Here is a 17,561-nt window from a genome sequence, read left to right as displayed (position 1 = left end):
ATTAGGGTTTTGTGGTTATAGAAGGAAAATCTATTATCAACAATAATTTTGCAATTATGGTAAAGTTATGGAAGCAAAGTTGTAGGTGGCAAAATCAGTCCATGGCTTCTAACTTGTCTTAGGAATGAGAAAGTATTCTTCATTATCATGATATTGCCTACTTGGTTGATTGCTTGCAGATCTTTCATTACTTAAACTCAGAGACTATCAAGGCTCCGCATTCTTCTTTATGTCCACATTGTGTATTGATTTCCTCATAGAGATAAAACAAGGGTAAAATATTTGCCTCAATAGTTATCTATCAAAATTGCCAGCTGTCTTATAAATTAAGATACTTACATTGTATTACTTTAACCCATTATTGATAGATTTTGTTATTTTTATTGTAAATTAATGGGATTGAATAAAAAGAAACATAAATTCTTTTAAGGTTGAAAAAACAGCAATACATTATATTAAGCTCAAAAGAACAGACTAAGGTTTGGGAAGATTTGGCCTGCATTGTTATCAAAGTAGATCTACACAGAATTTTGGACTTTGTGATAGATATATATTTGAAAGGATAGTATTGAAGTAAGGATACTGTATATATTTGAAAGGATAGTATTGAAATTTACCCAGGGCTCACAAAAGCCCACAACCAGAAGCAGTAGAATCTCAGAAATATTGTGCCTTGGGAAAAATAAGACATAAATGTATTTTTAAAACTAGAGAACAGAAAACTGGAAGACCCTGTTTTACTTTATATTATTAAGTATAAAGGATGATGGATGTGTCTTATGATGTCCTTGTCAGAATGTTTTGAGGAAAACCAATATGTATTTCAATCTAAACTGCTTGAGGGAAAAGGGTCTGAAGTTATACAGTATAAAATCTGTGAACCCAGAGGTCTCAAGAGCAAGTGTGGCATAGAGTACAGACTTATTTTGCAAAAAAGATAGTTATTGAAATTACTTACAGATCCTCAAACATTCCTATGGAAATGCAAATTCCATCTACCAAAAATCTGTCTGGTTTCTGCATACTCTCTTATCTTGGAGTAAGGACCAAAGTCAATTGAAATCCTTTGATTTTTTTTCTTGTTGATCTCGCCTTTGAACTTTTATTATTTCAGATTAGTGACTGCATCCCAGGTTTAAATTAGACTGACTTAGACTAGAATATGTTATCAGTAGATATGTTTGCCAGAAGAGTAAGGAATGTTGCTTAAATACATGCATTCAAGTTATACAGAAGAAACTAATGGGTTCCATCGCATCTTGCTTCATATAATTATTATTTGGGGAAAGTTGTACTTATTATTACCAGATTATAGCAAAGCTGTGGTGCAGAGTTAATATATACAAAAAGGAAGCAAATCTCCCAGAACTTTTCATAATTTATCTGATGTTATTATAGACTTCAGCATTCAGGATTACAAAGTCTGCAGAGAGGCTGTATCAGATATTTGTACCTATCCAAAGCCTGATGGGCAAACGCAGGTTTTTAAAAACTGAATGTTACCTTCCCATTCTGCTTCCACTGGAAATATTATTTAACAATATCTGACTCAAGAGTTCTATTATTAGTATGAAGTAGAGTATCTAATTTTTAATATGAATTATTTATTTTTTGGAAAACAAGAATGCACAAACAATATAATAGTTTATCCTAACTCTTATTATATATGCCTAGGACTCCTCTGGCCAGCCATAAGTTAACAGGCCTTTTTTTTTTCAGATATCCTAGATGATCTGAGAGACTGATTCTTAGGGCTTTGTGCAAGTAAGGCAAATGCAATGTACTTGATTGAATTACAACTCCTTTCACAAACAAATGTGATATACATTCCACAAGAAATCTACATCTTGTATGTTCCCCTATATCTGCTTATTTGTCTTAACTTTTCTTAGAGCATACACTGTTAGCAAAATCTGTCCACATCCTTAAGTTACACTGAATATGTAGTAGGAAAAAATACCATACATACAGTATAATTGTGCCATAACATGTTTATATGTGACCTAGGGCTATGCTACACAAACTGACAGGAAAAGACTTTGAAGTAATCTTATTAAGCCTTCTGGATGATGCTTTACGACTTGGTGACCCGGCGGGGGAAGAGGGAACCGGCCCACGGAAACGGAGGGGCAGCACATGCACGTGTGCAAGTCGAGGTGTGCGTGCATGTGCCAGCCAGCCGCTCATGCAGCCCGGTTCCAAACAGGCCAGCAGTGGGCTGTGGCCTGGGGGGGTTGGGGATCCCTTCTTTAGCACTTCAAGGACAGGTGATTCATTCATGCCAATATATTTTGTGAAGCACTTCACACAAATTTATTTAAAATTCTTAACTAAATTGAACATCAATCTATATAAATTCAGTTTCCAGATCTCATGGAAATTTTAGCATGGGTTTTTATCCTGTTGTTGTTTAAGTGCTGACAATTACATGTATTTTAAAAGAGACTAAATACAAAAATAATAAATTCCTCAATTATAGTGTATACAGATACTCTTAAGTTTGGGCTCTGATTAGATTGGGATTGTATTGCGTTTTTATTTACTGTAAGTCTCTTTCACATACTTACATGCAAGTTTGTGCATGTATATATGAGAAAGGGAGTTAAATATATACACAGACTTGAAATGGACAATTAAACCAGTTTTAACAAATAACAGATTTGTTATTTACAGGTAAACTATAAAACTGCAGGTAGTCTGTAGTTTGACTTTTGTTAAAATGGTATTGTTAAAGGATTTCGTTCTCCAGTTAATGTTTAGTTAGTGATTATTAATTCCTTTTGAAAAGATATGCACAAAACACTACTATTAAAATCAACTTAGATTGGTGATGAAGTTATTCATATTTATAACACTGGAACATTGTTCATCATTTAGATTATAAATGTAAAAGATGCACTGAGTGAAGGATAAATATGAAGTATGTTAATGATGAAAAAGGCAAACACATTGAAGATAATAAAATGCACTGTTATAGCATAGTCTTGCTAATTTAATAGGAACAGCTGTGTTTTTGTGTGGGTGTGTGTATGTGTGGATGTGTTTGGCATCATTAAAAGAGTGGATCTATTGTATTTCTAAAAGCTTTATGTCACAGTGAATTGTTAACCTCCAAGGTACCAATGTTTGATACCAGAATCTATGTTTGGCATAGATTTGTTGATATAATCAACAAATATATAATGAGCCCTGGTAACGCAATGGTTCAAATGCGGTATTGCAGACAAATTCTGCCCACAGCCTGAAGTTCGATCTTGATGGGACTCAAGGTTGATTCAGCCTTCTACCCTTTCAAGGTCTGTAAAATGACCCAAATTTTGGGTGGCAATATGCAAATAATGCTTCTACATTGTAAACTGCCCAGACAGTCCTGTGAAGTGCTATGGGGACAGTATATAACTATTTCTATTGCTATAATGGAATGAATATTTAATAAATCAAAGAAATCAGTTTTGGAACTTCTATTTGGAAGATGATGATGTACTATGGCATAAGAAAAATCTGAAGCAATGCAGAATTTGCATTGTGAAATTGTAAAATAAACTTTCTTTTTTTAGGTCAAGCATTAATGAGATAAGTCTTGCAATAGAATGTCTTTTTTCATGTTATTTTGATTATTATTGTTAAAAAAATAATGTTATTTATCTCCTGTATGTGAATGTAGTTAATAAGGAGATATATTCAATAGAAATTGCCAGAAAATTGTAACGCTTCTAAAGGTAATGCCAAATTCAAAGCCATCATTAAGAAAAATTATGAGACTGAGCTGCTAAAACAATTTTCTAGTAATATAAATAAGCTTTATTTTAAGGAGGTTTCAGACTGATATCTTTTTAAGGTCATAAGAATAAGAATCCCTATATTGTACCAGTTGATGAGACTTATTAAGCATAGTGTCAAATCCAAAATCAAAAGTATTATTAGAATGGCAGTAATAATTATAGTAAATGTACAGAACAATTTACAAAAATAAAATAAAAATATAGAACTACAAATCAGCAAAAAAATTAAAAATGCTGTAGATAATTCTCAGTTAATAGTGCTACTTGGAACTAAAATGTCCATCACTGAACAACGTGGTCATAAAGCACAATGTAATGTGGCCATGCCACTTTGTGGTTTTCAGTTACTGTTGTTAACTAAATTCCACAATGTCATTAAGTGTGACATCACATGGTCACATTTGCAATCTTTTGCCAGCTACCCCATTGAATTTGCTAGTAGGAAGCCAGAAATGAAGATCACAAATGGAAATCATATGACTGCAAGATGCTGCGATGTCGTAATTGTGAAGACCACTTGTTCTACTTATTCAGCGCCATTACTAGTTTTAACAGTAACTGAATGAGTGGTCATTAAGTGAGGACTATCTGCATTATAATTGTGCACATTTGGAAATATGCACAATACTGAGAATGTTAAAATTGAGAAGGTTCTTATACAAATAATACCATATTAATGGCATCATAATCAAGCCTATATTAGAGAGTACAAAGGCTGGATTTTACACAGCAAAAAAAAAAAAGTACTGGAGTCTAGTCGAATTCTAATAGCAGTAAGCCATTTGTTTATGTGTTAAATTTTATCTAGGTATTCAGGGTGATATCCAAGGCATATTCTCTATTTTCCACACAATAATTGTCCTGTAAAGGAAATTGAATGGAAAGACAGTTACTGATCCAAAGTCCTACAGTGAGCTTTCCTATGAAAGTAAATTTTAGTCTTCATATTCTGAATCTTTAACTTGTATGCTAGAACTGACTTGCAGCCAAAGTGAACAAGCAGACAAGCAGAAGTAGCGTGGAATATCTTGCTTGCTACCTACTAACCAACTAGGAGCAATCTGCATTGATAAAGCTTGTGAATTTAGATTCAAAAGCAGTTCCCTGTTGTTCACAAACTTCTATTATTTTTCTGTTCTGCTTTTAGTTACATCCAACTACCTATTGGCAAATTTAAATTAAGCGTATGATTATATTGTGGCTTTGCAAAGCATTTCCTGAATACAGGCTGGTCAGGCTTAGCCAAAGTTAAAACAAGAGTGCTGTGTTGAACAATTCTTACTATTTCACAAATACAATGTCTATTTGGAGGACGGAGTTGAGGGACATTTTATGAACTGAAAAAAATGCATACCCATTGTCTTTCAATGTGAGTTTTATGTGGTAGTCATACTCTTATGATCTGATCTAAATCTGATTTAGATTTTGTTCATACGTTCTTAAGGATTTATCAGTGAGCACAAACCAAAGCAGTTTAACAAATTAGTATGTAGATAGATGATCCATGGATTATTATTCCACTTACTCTTTTCTTCTTCAACATTACATTCCAAATAAATTTTGAAGCTTTTTGTGAAATAATAAATCACCAAACAGCTGCTTTATCAGCACCTGATCTTAATTATTTTAGTATCATTATGTTATACTAAAGGGCTATTGTTTTTGCATATATATCTGTAATTATGATTTTAATTACTTCCCACATCTATAACTTCTGCTAAATGATCAGGATTAAGAATGCCACAAGCAATTTTTGGGGGGTATATTCAAAATAATTTTAACTAGTCTGTTCACATGAATTTTATATTGCAAAATAATGAAAAATAAAACAGATTTTAGCCTGATTAAAAGAAAAATATACAGATGGTAAAGGTTGAACAATTCATCATTAAAGTTGGGAATAATTTAAATCAAACTTTCATTTGCAGATTTACAGGCTTTATTTTTAGTATTCATACATTGTTCATTTCTAAAAAAAATGTAGTTTTTTTTAGTTGCATGGCAATTAGGTGGTTATTTGGCAGTTAATATATTAATATATTAGCAGCTCCGGCAATGGGGAAAAAGTCATGATACATCGTGACATGTCACATGACGTGGCAAGTTTGACACCCCTACTTTATATAATTTTCTTTCTTTTCCATTTTTCTATTATCTTTTTGTGTGTGTATCTTTAGTTATTTTTCTTTCATTTTATCTTTTTCTCTTCTCTTTTTTGCCCTATTTTACTTTGTATTAGTCTTATTCTTGTGTTTAATATTTTCCAATTAATAAATTCATGTATTAATAAATATTTCCAAAGGGAAACAGAATGGTCACTTTGCATTCTCATTTCTTCTATTTCTGTTGCATACTTGTGACTAGGTAGAGCTCATTTTCATCTGAATTTCCCCCCTTCTTTTCATATTCCTAATGAAATGGAATTGTTCATTCTCTTAAGAAAAGAGAATTTAAATTACATTTGTTTGTTGATTATTACAAAATTAGTTTTGTAAACTTCTGACTTGAAAAAAGTCATAATATAGAGATGGACAAATGGCAAATCATTGTTAATAATCTTGCAAATGGAATCATCTGTGATAGAGCAAATCTCAAAACTCAGTTTCTGAATTAGTTATCATATCGCAAGTTTACAGATTGTGAGTATGCAGTATTGCTATATAAAATATTAAAAATTGGAAGCTTAAGCAGGAAACGTCCTGTGTTAAATGAGAACCTTCATTGCGTAATTAAGTAGTTCATGAAATATTATCAACAATCACATACATCTAAATTAGTGTCTATATAACTAAATCGAACAGAATAAGCAAATTGTTTGAAATTAAACTTATGAATGCTTACCTTTTTGTTTCCCTTACTTTTGTCTAGGCTTTCGAAAAATAAGTCTTGATGACCTCAGAAAGGCCTATATTGTGAAAGATGTTCAACAGTATATTCTTCATCGCTTGGATCAAGAAGAAGCCCTGAGACAACATCTCACAAAAGAAACTGCAGAAATGTTGAATCAGCTTCACATTAAAAGCAGTGGTTGCTTTCTGTACCTTGAGCGTGTCCTAGATGGAGTAGTAGAAAATTTCATTATGCTAAGAGAAATTCGTGATATCCCTGGAACGTTAAATGGACTCTATCTTTGGCTTTGTCAGAGACTTTTTGTGAGAAAACAGTTTGCAAAAGTCCAACCTATTCTGAATGTAATCCTTGCTGCTTGCAGACCAGTCACAACAACTGAATTGTTCCATGCAGTGTGGACCAAAAATATGGCATTGTCTGTGGAGGATTTCCAGCGCAAACTAGATGTTCTATCAAAAGTTCTTGTTGATGGTCTAGGAAACACAAAGATCCTTTTTCATTACAGTTTTGCAGAATGGTTGTTGGATGTAAAACATTGTACACAAAAATATTTATGCAATGCAGCAGAGGGACATCGAATGCTAGCAATGAGTTATACATGTCGAGCCAAGGATTTAGCACCATTGGAAGCACAAGAATTTGCTTTGCATTTAATAGATTCAAATTTACAATTGGAAACATCTGAGTTAGCTTTATGGATGATCTGGAATGGTACTCCTGTTAAAGATTCTTTGTTGACGTTGATCCCCAAAGAGCAGGAAGTTTTACAATTGCTAGTAAAAGCTGGTGCTCATGTTAATAGTGAAGACGACCGGACATCTTGCATTGTGCGACAAGCATTAGAAAGAGAAGATTCTATTCGAACTTTATTGGATAATGGTGCTTCAATAAATCAATGTGATTCAAATGGAAGAACATTGCTGGCCAATGCTGCCTACAGTGGCAATCTTGATGTAGTGAATTTGTTAGTTTCTAGAGGAGCAGATTTTGAAATTGAAGATACCCTTGGGCAGACAGCACTTACTTTAGCTGCACGGCAAGGGCACACCAAAGTTGTAAATTGTTTGATTGGATGTGGCGCTAACATAAATCATACTGACCATGATGGATGGACAGCATTGCGATCTGCAGCTTGGGGTGGACATACTGAGGTTGTTTCTGCACTTCTGTATGCTGGCGTAAAAGTGGACTGTGCAGATGCTGACAGTCGAACAGCTTTGAGAGCAGCAGCCTGGGGAGGACATGAAGATATTGTACTGAATTTGTTGCAACATGGGGCTGAGGTGAACAAAGCAGATAATGAAGGGAGAACTGCTTTAATTGCTGCAGCGTACATGGGGCATAAAGAAATTGTAGAGCATCTTCTAGACCATGGTGCAGAGGTAAATCATGAGGATGTGGATGGAAGGACTGCTCTCTCTGTTGCTGCTCTTTGTGTTCCTGCTAGCAAGGGACATGCTTCAGTTGTGAGCCTTTTAATAGACAGGGGAGCTGAGGTGGATCATTGTGACAAAGATGGAATGACTCCACTGCTAGTAGCAGCCTATGAAGGGCATGTAGATGTTGTTGATTTGCTTCTAGAAGGTGGAGCAGATGTAGATCATACTGACAACAATGGCCGCACTCCTCTTCTTGCTGCAGCGTCAATGGGCCATGCTTCAGTTGTAAATACTTTATTATTTTGGGGAGCAGCTGTGGATAGCATTGATAGTGAAGGACGGACAGTTCTTAGCATAGCATCTGCTCAAGGTAATGTTGAAGTTGTACGGACTCTGCTAGATAGAGGATTAGATGAAAACCATAGGGATGATGCAGGATGGACGCCTTTGCATATGGCTGCTTTTGAAGGTCACAGATTAATATGTGAAGCACTTATAGAACAAGGTGCTCGGACTAGTGAAATTGATAATGATGGACGTATACCATTCATATTGGCAGCCCAGGAGGGCCACTATGACTGTGTGCAGACTTTACTGGAAAATAAATCTAATATTGATCATAGAGGCTATGATGGGAGAAATGCACTCCGTGTTGCTGCTTTAGAAGGACACAGAGATATAGTTGAACTACTTTTCAGCCATGGAGCTGATGTGAACTATAAAGATGCTGATGGCCGGCCAACACTTTACATCCTGGCCTTAGAGAACCAGCTATCAATGGCTGAGTATTTCCTAGAAAATGGTGCAAATGTAGAAGCAAGTGATGCTGAAGGAAGGACGGCACTCCATGTTTCCTGCTGGCAGGGCCATGTGGAGATGGTACAGATGCTGATAACATACCATGCTGATGTAAATGCATCAGACAATGAGAAACGGTCAGCTTTACAGTCGGCAGCATGGCAGGGTCACGTCAAAGTAGTTCAGCTTTTGATTGAGCACAGCTCCTTAGTTGATCATACATGCAATCAAGGTGCTACTGCACTCTGCATTGCAGCCCAAGAAGGACATATTGATGTTGTGCGGATATTACTGGAAAATAGTGCTGATCCAAATCATGCAGATCAGTTTGGGCGCACAGCGATGCGTGTTGCTGCAAAGAACGGGCACACGCCAATAATTAAACTACTGGAAAAATATGGTGCTTCTAGTTTAAATGGATGCACGCCTTCCCCAATCCATACAATGGAGCAAAAACCTTTGCAATCAGTACCTTCAAAAATGCAATCCTTAACCATAAAATCAAACAGTTCAGGGAGCACTGGTGGGGGTGATGTACAAGCTGCTTTACGTGGTTTGTCAAATGGGCCATCTCATGCTTTTAGTTCACCCTCTGAATCTCCTGATTCAACAGTTGACCGACAGAAGTCCTCTTTATCTAATAATTCACTGAAAAGTTCAAAAAACTCTTCACTTCGTACAACTTCATCTACAGCAACTGCCCAAACAGTACCTATTGATAGTTTCCACAATATGTCCTTTACAGAACAAATACAGCAGCATTCACTGCCCCGCAGTAGAAGTAGACAGTCCATTGTTTCACCTTCTTCCACTACTCATTCTTTAAGCCAGAATCATAGTTCACCAAATAGTGAATTTGAATGGAGCCAAGTGAAACCCAGCCTAAAATCAACAAAACCAAACAAAACTGGGAAAACTGAGAACTCCAACAAATCCGGGTCTGCTGGGAAAAAAGTAAAACAAACCACTCCCTCACAACCAAAAGTTTTAGAATATGAAATGACTCAGTTTGATAAACAGATATCTGTTACCAAATGTGGCACTACTGTGCCTCTTAAAAATATGCCTGCTGATACACAGTGCAAAATTTTAGTCCCTTCAACCCAGCAAGAAGTTTGCCGGTCCCAACAGCAGTTTCTGATCCATCAACAAAGTGGAGAGCAGAAAAAGAGAAATGGAATAATGACAAATCCAAACTACCATCTTCAGAGCAATCAGGTTTTTCTTGGTAGAGTGTCTGTACCACGAACAGTCCAGGATCGAGGACATCAGGAGGTTTTGGAAGGCTATCCATCTGCAGAAACAGAATTTAGCCTTAAACAAGCCTTAAAGCTTCAAATTGAGGGAAATGACCCAAGCTTCAGTTACAAGAAAGAAACACCATTATAAAAGGTGAGCACCTTTTAGAGTTGTCCTATTCAAAGAGTTCTTAGTTAGGCATTGTTGCTGATTGGCAATCAAGAATGAGAATTGGTGATTTTCTATTGAACAATAGATTATAAACCATATAACTGTTAAATGGTCAGAGGCATTTTATGTACATTGCCTTAAACCACAACCATGTGGACATTAATAGACTCACAAAGTTTACTTTTATGGGACCTTGAAACAATTTCTGCTTGCCACTTCCCTTCATTAGCCAAATGGTGAATTTATGGATGCCCTATCAAAATAATTCTAATGCTCTGGCAAAAATTAAAACTAAAACTTAAATGAGATCATTAATATTGTTGCTTCTTTAGGTAATTTAATTATGTTTATGGCTGTCAGATGCTTTGATTAATTTTCTTCTAATTATTTAGAAATTAGCTTCACAATTATGTTGAAGTGAAATACCCAATTTTCTGTTGTTTTAAATGTAACTGATTATGCTTCAGATTTTGTTACTAAAATAAATTATAAAAAATTAGTTGAAACTGTATGAATAGCAAAACCAGTACAAATTACATGGATTGGTTATGAATAACTTTTCCAAACTAATCTTTTTTTAAATAGCCATTAATCCAGAGTTGAATGAAATGCCATGAACTTTGATATCAGTGTGATATTTTTCATGATCTATCATTTTTTTTTAAAACAAATTTTTATTGATTTTTAAAATAAACAGAAATATAATTATGGCATACAATAATAATAATAATAAAAACAAAAACAAACTGAAAAACCTCCTATTACATTATATCTTACTACCATTCTAGTATACCAAAATACATAAGAAATCCCTTTCCCCCCATCCCCCCCCCGGACTTCCCAGAACTAAATACAGGAGTAAATAAACAACCCCCATCTAACTAAAACAATCCAATTATAATACATACCAATATTAATTTATTTTAACTCCAAAACTCAAAATATAATTATCCATCTTCCCCAGATCCAAGTATCTAAAAATTAAACTTTACCGTTTCTACAAATAAAGAGTTAACTACTAATCTTATTTCTATTAATCATCCAAATATCTTAAAACCCATTAAAAACCATCTTTAACTTCCTCTAAAACAATATAAGTCCTTTAAAATAATACAATTATATATCATTAATATTTAAACTCTTTTTTGATCTCCAGTACATATCTTTTAATCTTAATGCTATTAATCATCCAAATATCTTAAAACCCATTAAAAACCATCTTTAAATTCCTCTAAGACAATATAAGTCCTTTAGAATATTACTATATATCGTTAATCATTTAAACTCTTTTTGATCTCAAATACATATCTTTTAAGTAAAATTTTCTTTCTTTTTTACAACAAATTTCAATAGTATAACCATCTACTCTCTTCTTTATCAAATACTTCGATCCTTTAACTCTTATTAATTCAAATAATATATATCCAAAAAATCAATTCCAAATCAAAATTTTTTAAAAAATATAAAACTTTCAAAACGTTCATATAAGATTATCATCAAGAAATTCTTCCATAGCCAGTCCTTGCTTCCATTCTTTTTTTTTTTCATTGCTGATCAACCTTCAAAGCCAGTGAATCTTCCACCTTTTTCATTAACAATTTGTAGCATGTTCGAAATTTCTACTGATAATAAACCCATGTGATTCCATTATAGCAAGATCTTCTGAGAACACAAGCAGCAACATCTCCAGCTGGTTTTCTCTGACGCACGACCCATTTCTATAAGCTTATTTTCCAAAATTTCATCAGGGAGGTACACCAGGACCATAACCGGATCTATTACAGCTTCCTTTCCCAGCTTTTCATGCTTATCCTTTTCATGATACCTTCAAAGCCAATGAATATTCCACCTTTTTCATTAACAGTTTTTAGCGTGTTCGAAATTTCTGCAGATATGATTCCATTCTAGCAAGATCTTCTAAAAACACAAGCAGCAACATCTCCAGCTGGTTTTCTCTGATGCACGACCCATTTCTATAAGCTTTTTTTTCCAAAATTTCATCAGGGAGGTACACCAGGACAACCGGATCTATTACAGCTTCCTTCCCCAGCTTTTCATGCTTATCATTTTCATAATCTCTACCATATAACATATCATTATAAGTTATTTCCATAATATCTTCTTCAACATCTTCACATAACTTATCCACCCGTTGCTCTATACAATCTGGAACTATAAAACTCATTTAGCCAGCAAAAAAGAAGCATGGATTTTTCTTTCTTTCTTTCACAATTCCGCAGCCATTTTAAAGCCATTCTTCAAACTTCTTTGAAAAACACTTCAATAATCCATAAAAATAATAAGTATCACCAACAAATAGACATTGCAAATTCTTTGCAACTAAAACTTTCCAAAAACCAAAAAAACCCCACAATATATCTCTATCCAGTTAGTAACCAGAAGAGAGTGAAAGTAAAAAGCGAAAGTTTTTTATCAGCTCCAAAGAAACGGCAAGCAGCCATTTTCTTCCCACTTTAAGTCCCCACCAAAAAGGAAGATGTTAGTTCAAAATCAAAATTCCACATAAGCCGAAACTACTCCAAACCTCCTGCTTAGTTCCGTCTGCTTGTAATTTAAATCCAAGTAGCTTTCAGTAGCAGAGGTGGGCGTTGCATCTGGCTTCGCTGCAAAAGAAAGGAGCGAAGGCGTCCTGGGGCGCGGAGGACGTCCAGACTCCGGCTGAGCTCGCACCCCCCAACCCCGATCAGAAAAAAAAACCGGGGTGAGAGGGAGCTCTAAGCCTATCCGGACTGCTCACCCCCCCTCTTCGCCCGAGGGACGGGGTTCCTAGCCAAGAGACAGCTGTTGCACGCTGTCTCTTCAGGCTTTGACGCGCTCCCAGGCGGGCGGCTAACAAAAGCCGCCATTGGTGCAGCCTAACACCACCAGAAGTCCTTTTCATGATCTATCATTGTTTTGTTATGAAGTTAGTTAAAAGAAGACTAAAGGATATATTTTGGTGGAGTCCCAGGTAATTGAAAAGATTGCATTATAGCCTGTAGAATGGTCATGCATTTTTCTGTAACAAAAATTTCAAATGATAGCCTTAGTACTTTTTGATCATGATTTATTGAAGAGTTAAGAAAAAATCTGCAAACACTGCAGTAGTTCTTTATTGCAATTTTGTGGCCACAGCATTATTTTTCTGAGATATGAAGCTGGATAGAATCACAGAACCAGGGGAGATATTGAAGGTCGCATACTATAAGTTTTGTGTATAATTTGTGCTCATGCATCATGCCCCTGATTTTATCATACATTTGAGAAGATACCAATGTTCATCTTTAGGAAAACCAGTCATCTAAATATATATGTATAAAATGAAGTATATGAAAAATATCATTGTATCTACATCATTTGCTAATATGAGAGGTTAGTAACCTTCTATGTGTTTACCATATGAAAGGAATTAAAATCTATATTGAAACTTCCAAGAGTCATAAGATTGCATATTTAAACTCACAGCGTGCTGAAAAAAAAGAAGACCAATTAGAATTAAGTCCCACATGTGAATAAATAAGTGTTATGTTAATCTGAGAATTTGGCACTTACGACCCCAAAATGATAACTTTGATCTATAGATTTACAATATATATATTTTATTTTATTCAATATGGATATCACCTAACTTCAATCAATCAATGACTGAAATGTATTCATTTAAGAATAAGCTATTTGTAAGAGTTATATTTTCATAGTTATATATATTAGCTTTCTTGTGACTTAGATTATACTTTTTCAAAGACAAGCTTTTCTTTAATCAAGAACTTTTTTCCAAACATAACAATATTGTGTTTTTAAAATATTACAAATTGGCCTTGTGTGTTTGCCCATGCAATCTTATCTCATATCTAAAATATTACAAAACCATAATAATTAAGTGATGTAATGAAATTCAAGGATGAGTGGAATTCAAGTTACAAAAGCTTTCATTTTGTTAAAAATAATTGACAGTTACAAATTGCATGTTAAATATTAATATAATCTTGTCAAAATATAATTGCCATATTGTTATGTTATCACCAGTACCATAATATCTGTAACATGTTGCTGTATCACCCTGTTCTGTTTCTTAATTCCTATGAGTAGCACTCAGTTTTGCAAGGAGGGGGGCAGGGGAAATTCTAAACTCCATGTCACTGAGATATGGTAAAGTGCTAAGAGCAAGTCTGACATGACAATGTTACTTGGATACAGTAGACTTCATGGTAGATTGTTGATCAAACTATGGATTTGATTTCAGACAATCCATTTTAAAGATCCTCAAAAATCAATGATAAACTGTTAAGATTTTTAGTCATTGCTATTTATATATCATTGAAAACATTATAAATCAGTTATTGATAGCATTAAGATTTTTGAGGTAGAATGTAAATTTTCATTTTATTTTGTTTTTGTTTTTTAGGCAGTTTTCAAAACACCAGGAACAAAAAGAAGAGGTTGCCAAGAATGGTTTGTCAGCTAGACTGGGATAAAAGCATTTCTTACTCATTAAACTACATTGAAAATTCTGAATGTGAACACTGCAGCACAGTTACCTTGATTTACTGCAATGTGCCTAAAAGTTAAGGCTGCCTTCTTAATGTAACCTTCTGTGCTTCAGAAATTGTATTTTGTGTACTTTATACTTAATACATAAAATAAGCACTTTCTTCCTTAATAACAGAACAAGATAATACCATATATTCCTCATACAACTGAAATTAGAAATGTAAGCTTCTTTTCAAAAAGCATCATCCGGGTAAAGATGCCATGGTGGCTTGTGCTGAAAGGCATTGCCTTATGTATTTATTTTATTTTAATATGGCAAAAAAATCTTTCAGCCAAAAAGATAAGCAGTATCTTTGACTACATAAAAGAATGAAACAACCTCACTTCATAAATATACATACATCTGGTTATTTCTTTTAATAAGCCTTTTAAACACCAGTTGAATATCATTTTTCTGTTTTATGCTTGCACCAGCAGCTTTGCAGCATGTGATTCCTAGTTAGACTTTAAGATGTCATAAGACTTCTTATATTTTTTTTTACTGCAGGTTCACATATACTCATACAAAAGGTTGTAGCTATTTCAAAGGGTGCAATTTGCATGTGGAAGAGAATTATGTGAACTGCCACAGCCACAGGGCTAATTTCCTTTGAGGGTTCTTTGCTTTCCAAGAACTGGACACACCACAGCATAGTAAATCTGCACACAATGCTTTATTGCAGCACGCACCTTCCCCAACAACAGTCTATTGCTCTGGGTCAATTCCATCCCTCTCGGATTTGGAAGTTGCTGTTGCCATGTTTAATATGCAATCCTTTTTTTCCTCAAGTCTTTTAATATTCAGTTCAGACAAAGTCTCCAAGTCTTTAAAGTGGCACATAATCTTAGCCTTCTTCCAAACGTTTTTTATATTGGTTGGGATGAAGTGCTGCCTCAATGCAGTTCTTTTTCTGGTTGCTACCATGCTTCCAGCAAAGCTCTAAGCTGGACTTAAACTAGCACAATGCTGTTCACTATAGCTTGTGGTCCTGGCAATTGAATAATAGTCCTGCCCGTAATAGCTACCTGAATAATAGTCCTGCCCGTAATAGCTACCAATCTCCAGATATCACCTCCATTTTTCTATCTTTATATCACCTTTTCTCCCAAGCGTACCTCCCCATTCTGTCTTAGCATTTGCTTTTGTAAGCTAAGATTCTGGATGGTGTGAGGCTATCTCTGGACTTTGGCATGTCCTTGAAAATGCCTGGGTGCAGTTCTGTTAGCCAGGAAAGTGAAACACTGGTGTGGACGCTTGTGAACAAATTTGTGAGTGAATGAATACATGCTCCCAGGTTTCTGGGTCTGTAAACTTTTACAACCCTCTGAGAGAATACAGAGAAATGGGGTGAAAAGAATTTTTGCCTGGTTGCAGCTGCTTTTCCCAAACACAGACAACAATCCCAGTTTCGCTTCTTCACAATGTCACAGCCATAATAATAATTGATAATATTTATGATTCCCCCACCAAAAAAACACTGCAATTCCAAATGTCAGTGTTCGGTCATGTAGCTCTATCTGGGTATGATTGGTTCACATTTTATGTTCGCAAAAAAATCATGGGTACATACATAGTAAAGGTCATCTCAAACATGATACCAAACCAATCTGAGGTACTCTTCTGTTCATCTTAAATTGTATTTCCATTTGGCTATTGCCCTATATATCAGATGCTTCTCACCAGGAATGTCAGTCTTTTGACAATGGTAGCTAAATTGTCATTCTAGCTACAAGTCATTAAGCTTGTTCTTGTTACTCATTTTGAAGAGCATTGGTGAAGGAATGTATTTGAAACAATGTCTCCTTTAATTGACTTAAGTCAAATTATATCTGTGTTGCCTCTTTCCTCTGAAAGGCTAACAGAGATCCATAACCCTGACTCGTTTAAGATTTTTCTGTGGAAGAGACACAGTCTAGTGGTACGGCATCTGTTATAATATATGAAGGCTGTTTTTCAATCCTTCAAACACCAGTTAAATGATTTGAGATAAACAAGATATCTCTATTGCACTGAACTATATTGTACTGACAATTTAGTGATCTCCAGTCGTCCCCCTGTTTGAAACTAATGGGTAACTTAGTCCAAAACTTCTAGAAGATGTCTGGTACCTATTTTAGTGTTAGGTAGACATGAAATGTTAACCCACATAAAGCAATTTACTGAAAAATGAAATGATTAGAAGCAGTTGACAAGCCTAACCCCAGATACCTGCCTGCATGTATTTAAAGCAGGAAGAATGGCTTATTTCGCTTCTTTTTGTTCTGTGTGTAGCCCCAATATAAAGTTCTCTTTTTAGGTTTTCAATTTTGGCACCTATTGATATTATTATTGGATTAGATGCAAATGGTAAACTGTAATAATATCTTTCTAGCTGAAAATAATAATAAACAGCTGGATTGTACCACCTGAGTCATTCTTTCAAATATATTTTAAAAACCATATTAGAGTTCTATAGCTCTAAATATCAAAGAAAAATGTTTGAAATTGCTTTGTAGCAGTCTTTATCTATTGATATAAAATCCTGTCCCTGCTATTCTGTGCATCTCTTTTGTCACGAAAAACACCTCGGAACAGGAGTATCTGATGGCAGGCATTTGTGTTTTTCCCATTGCTGGGATGTTACCAAGTGTCACTGCTTTACTTTTCCTAAGAAGAAGAAATGGCTGTTTATGGAACAAATTATAGCTCAACTATGGGGATTTCTGCCATAAGGTCAAAATTTGTGGCAAAAGCTTGTCAGTAGGAAGTCTCCCCTGGCTGATGAGAATATGGCAATGAGAAAGATTCATGGTTGTGTGCATTGAGAGCATA

At 34.9% G+C, this 17,561-nt stretch overlaps 1 protein-coding gene across 1 annotated transcript in view; it reads left to right on the top strand.

The window, feature by feature from the left end:
• ANKRD50 (ankyrin repeat domain 50) overlaps nt 1–10,241 on the top strand; it is a 31,502-nt gene extending 21,261 nt beyond the window's left edge. The window contains exon 3 of the mRNA XM_015811495.1: nt 6,651–10,241. Coding sequence (XP_015666981.1) covers nt 6,651–10,198 — 3,548 coding nt within the window. The 3' untranslated portion in view covers nt 10,199–10,241. The remainder of the gene's footprint in view (nt 1–6,650) is intronic.
• Nucleotides 10,242–17,561: the final 7,320 nt, after the last annotated feature.

The sequence above is a fragment of the Protobothrops mucrosquamatus genome, unplaced genomic scaffold (genome assembly GCF_001527695.2).
Source record: "Protobothrops mucrosquamatus isolate PMUCROS unplaced genomic scaffold, P.Mucros_1.0 scaffold_50, whole genome shotgun sequence".
In the NCBI taxonomy this organism is placed as follows: Eukaryota; Metazoa; Chordata; class Lepidosauria; order Squamata; family Viperidae; genus Protobothrops; species Protobothrops mucrosquamatus.
Note: the sequence above shows the minus strand (reverse complement) of the source record. Positions and strands in the feature narration are given on the sequence as shown.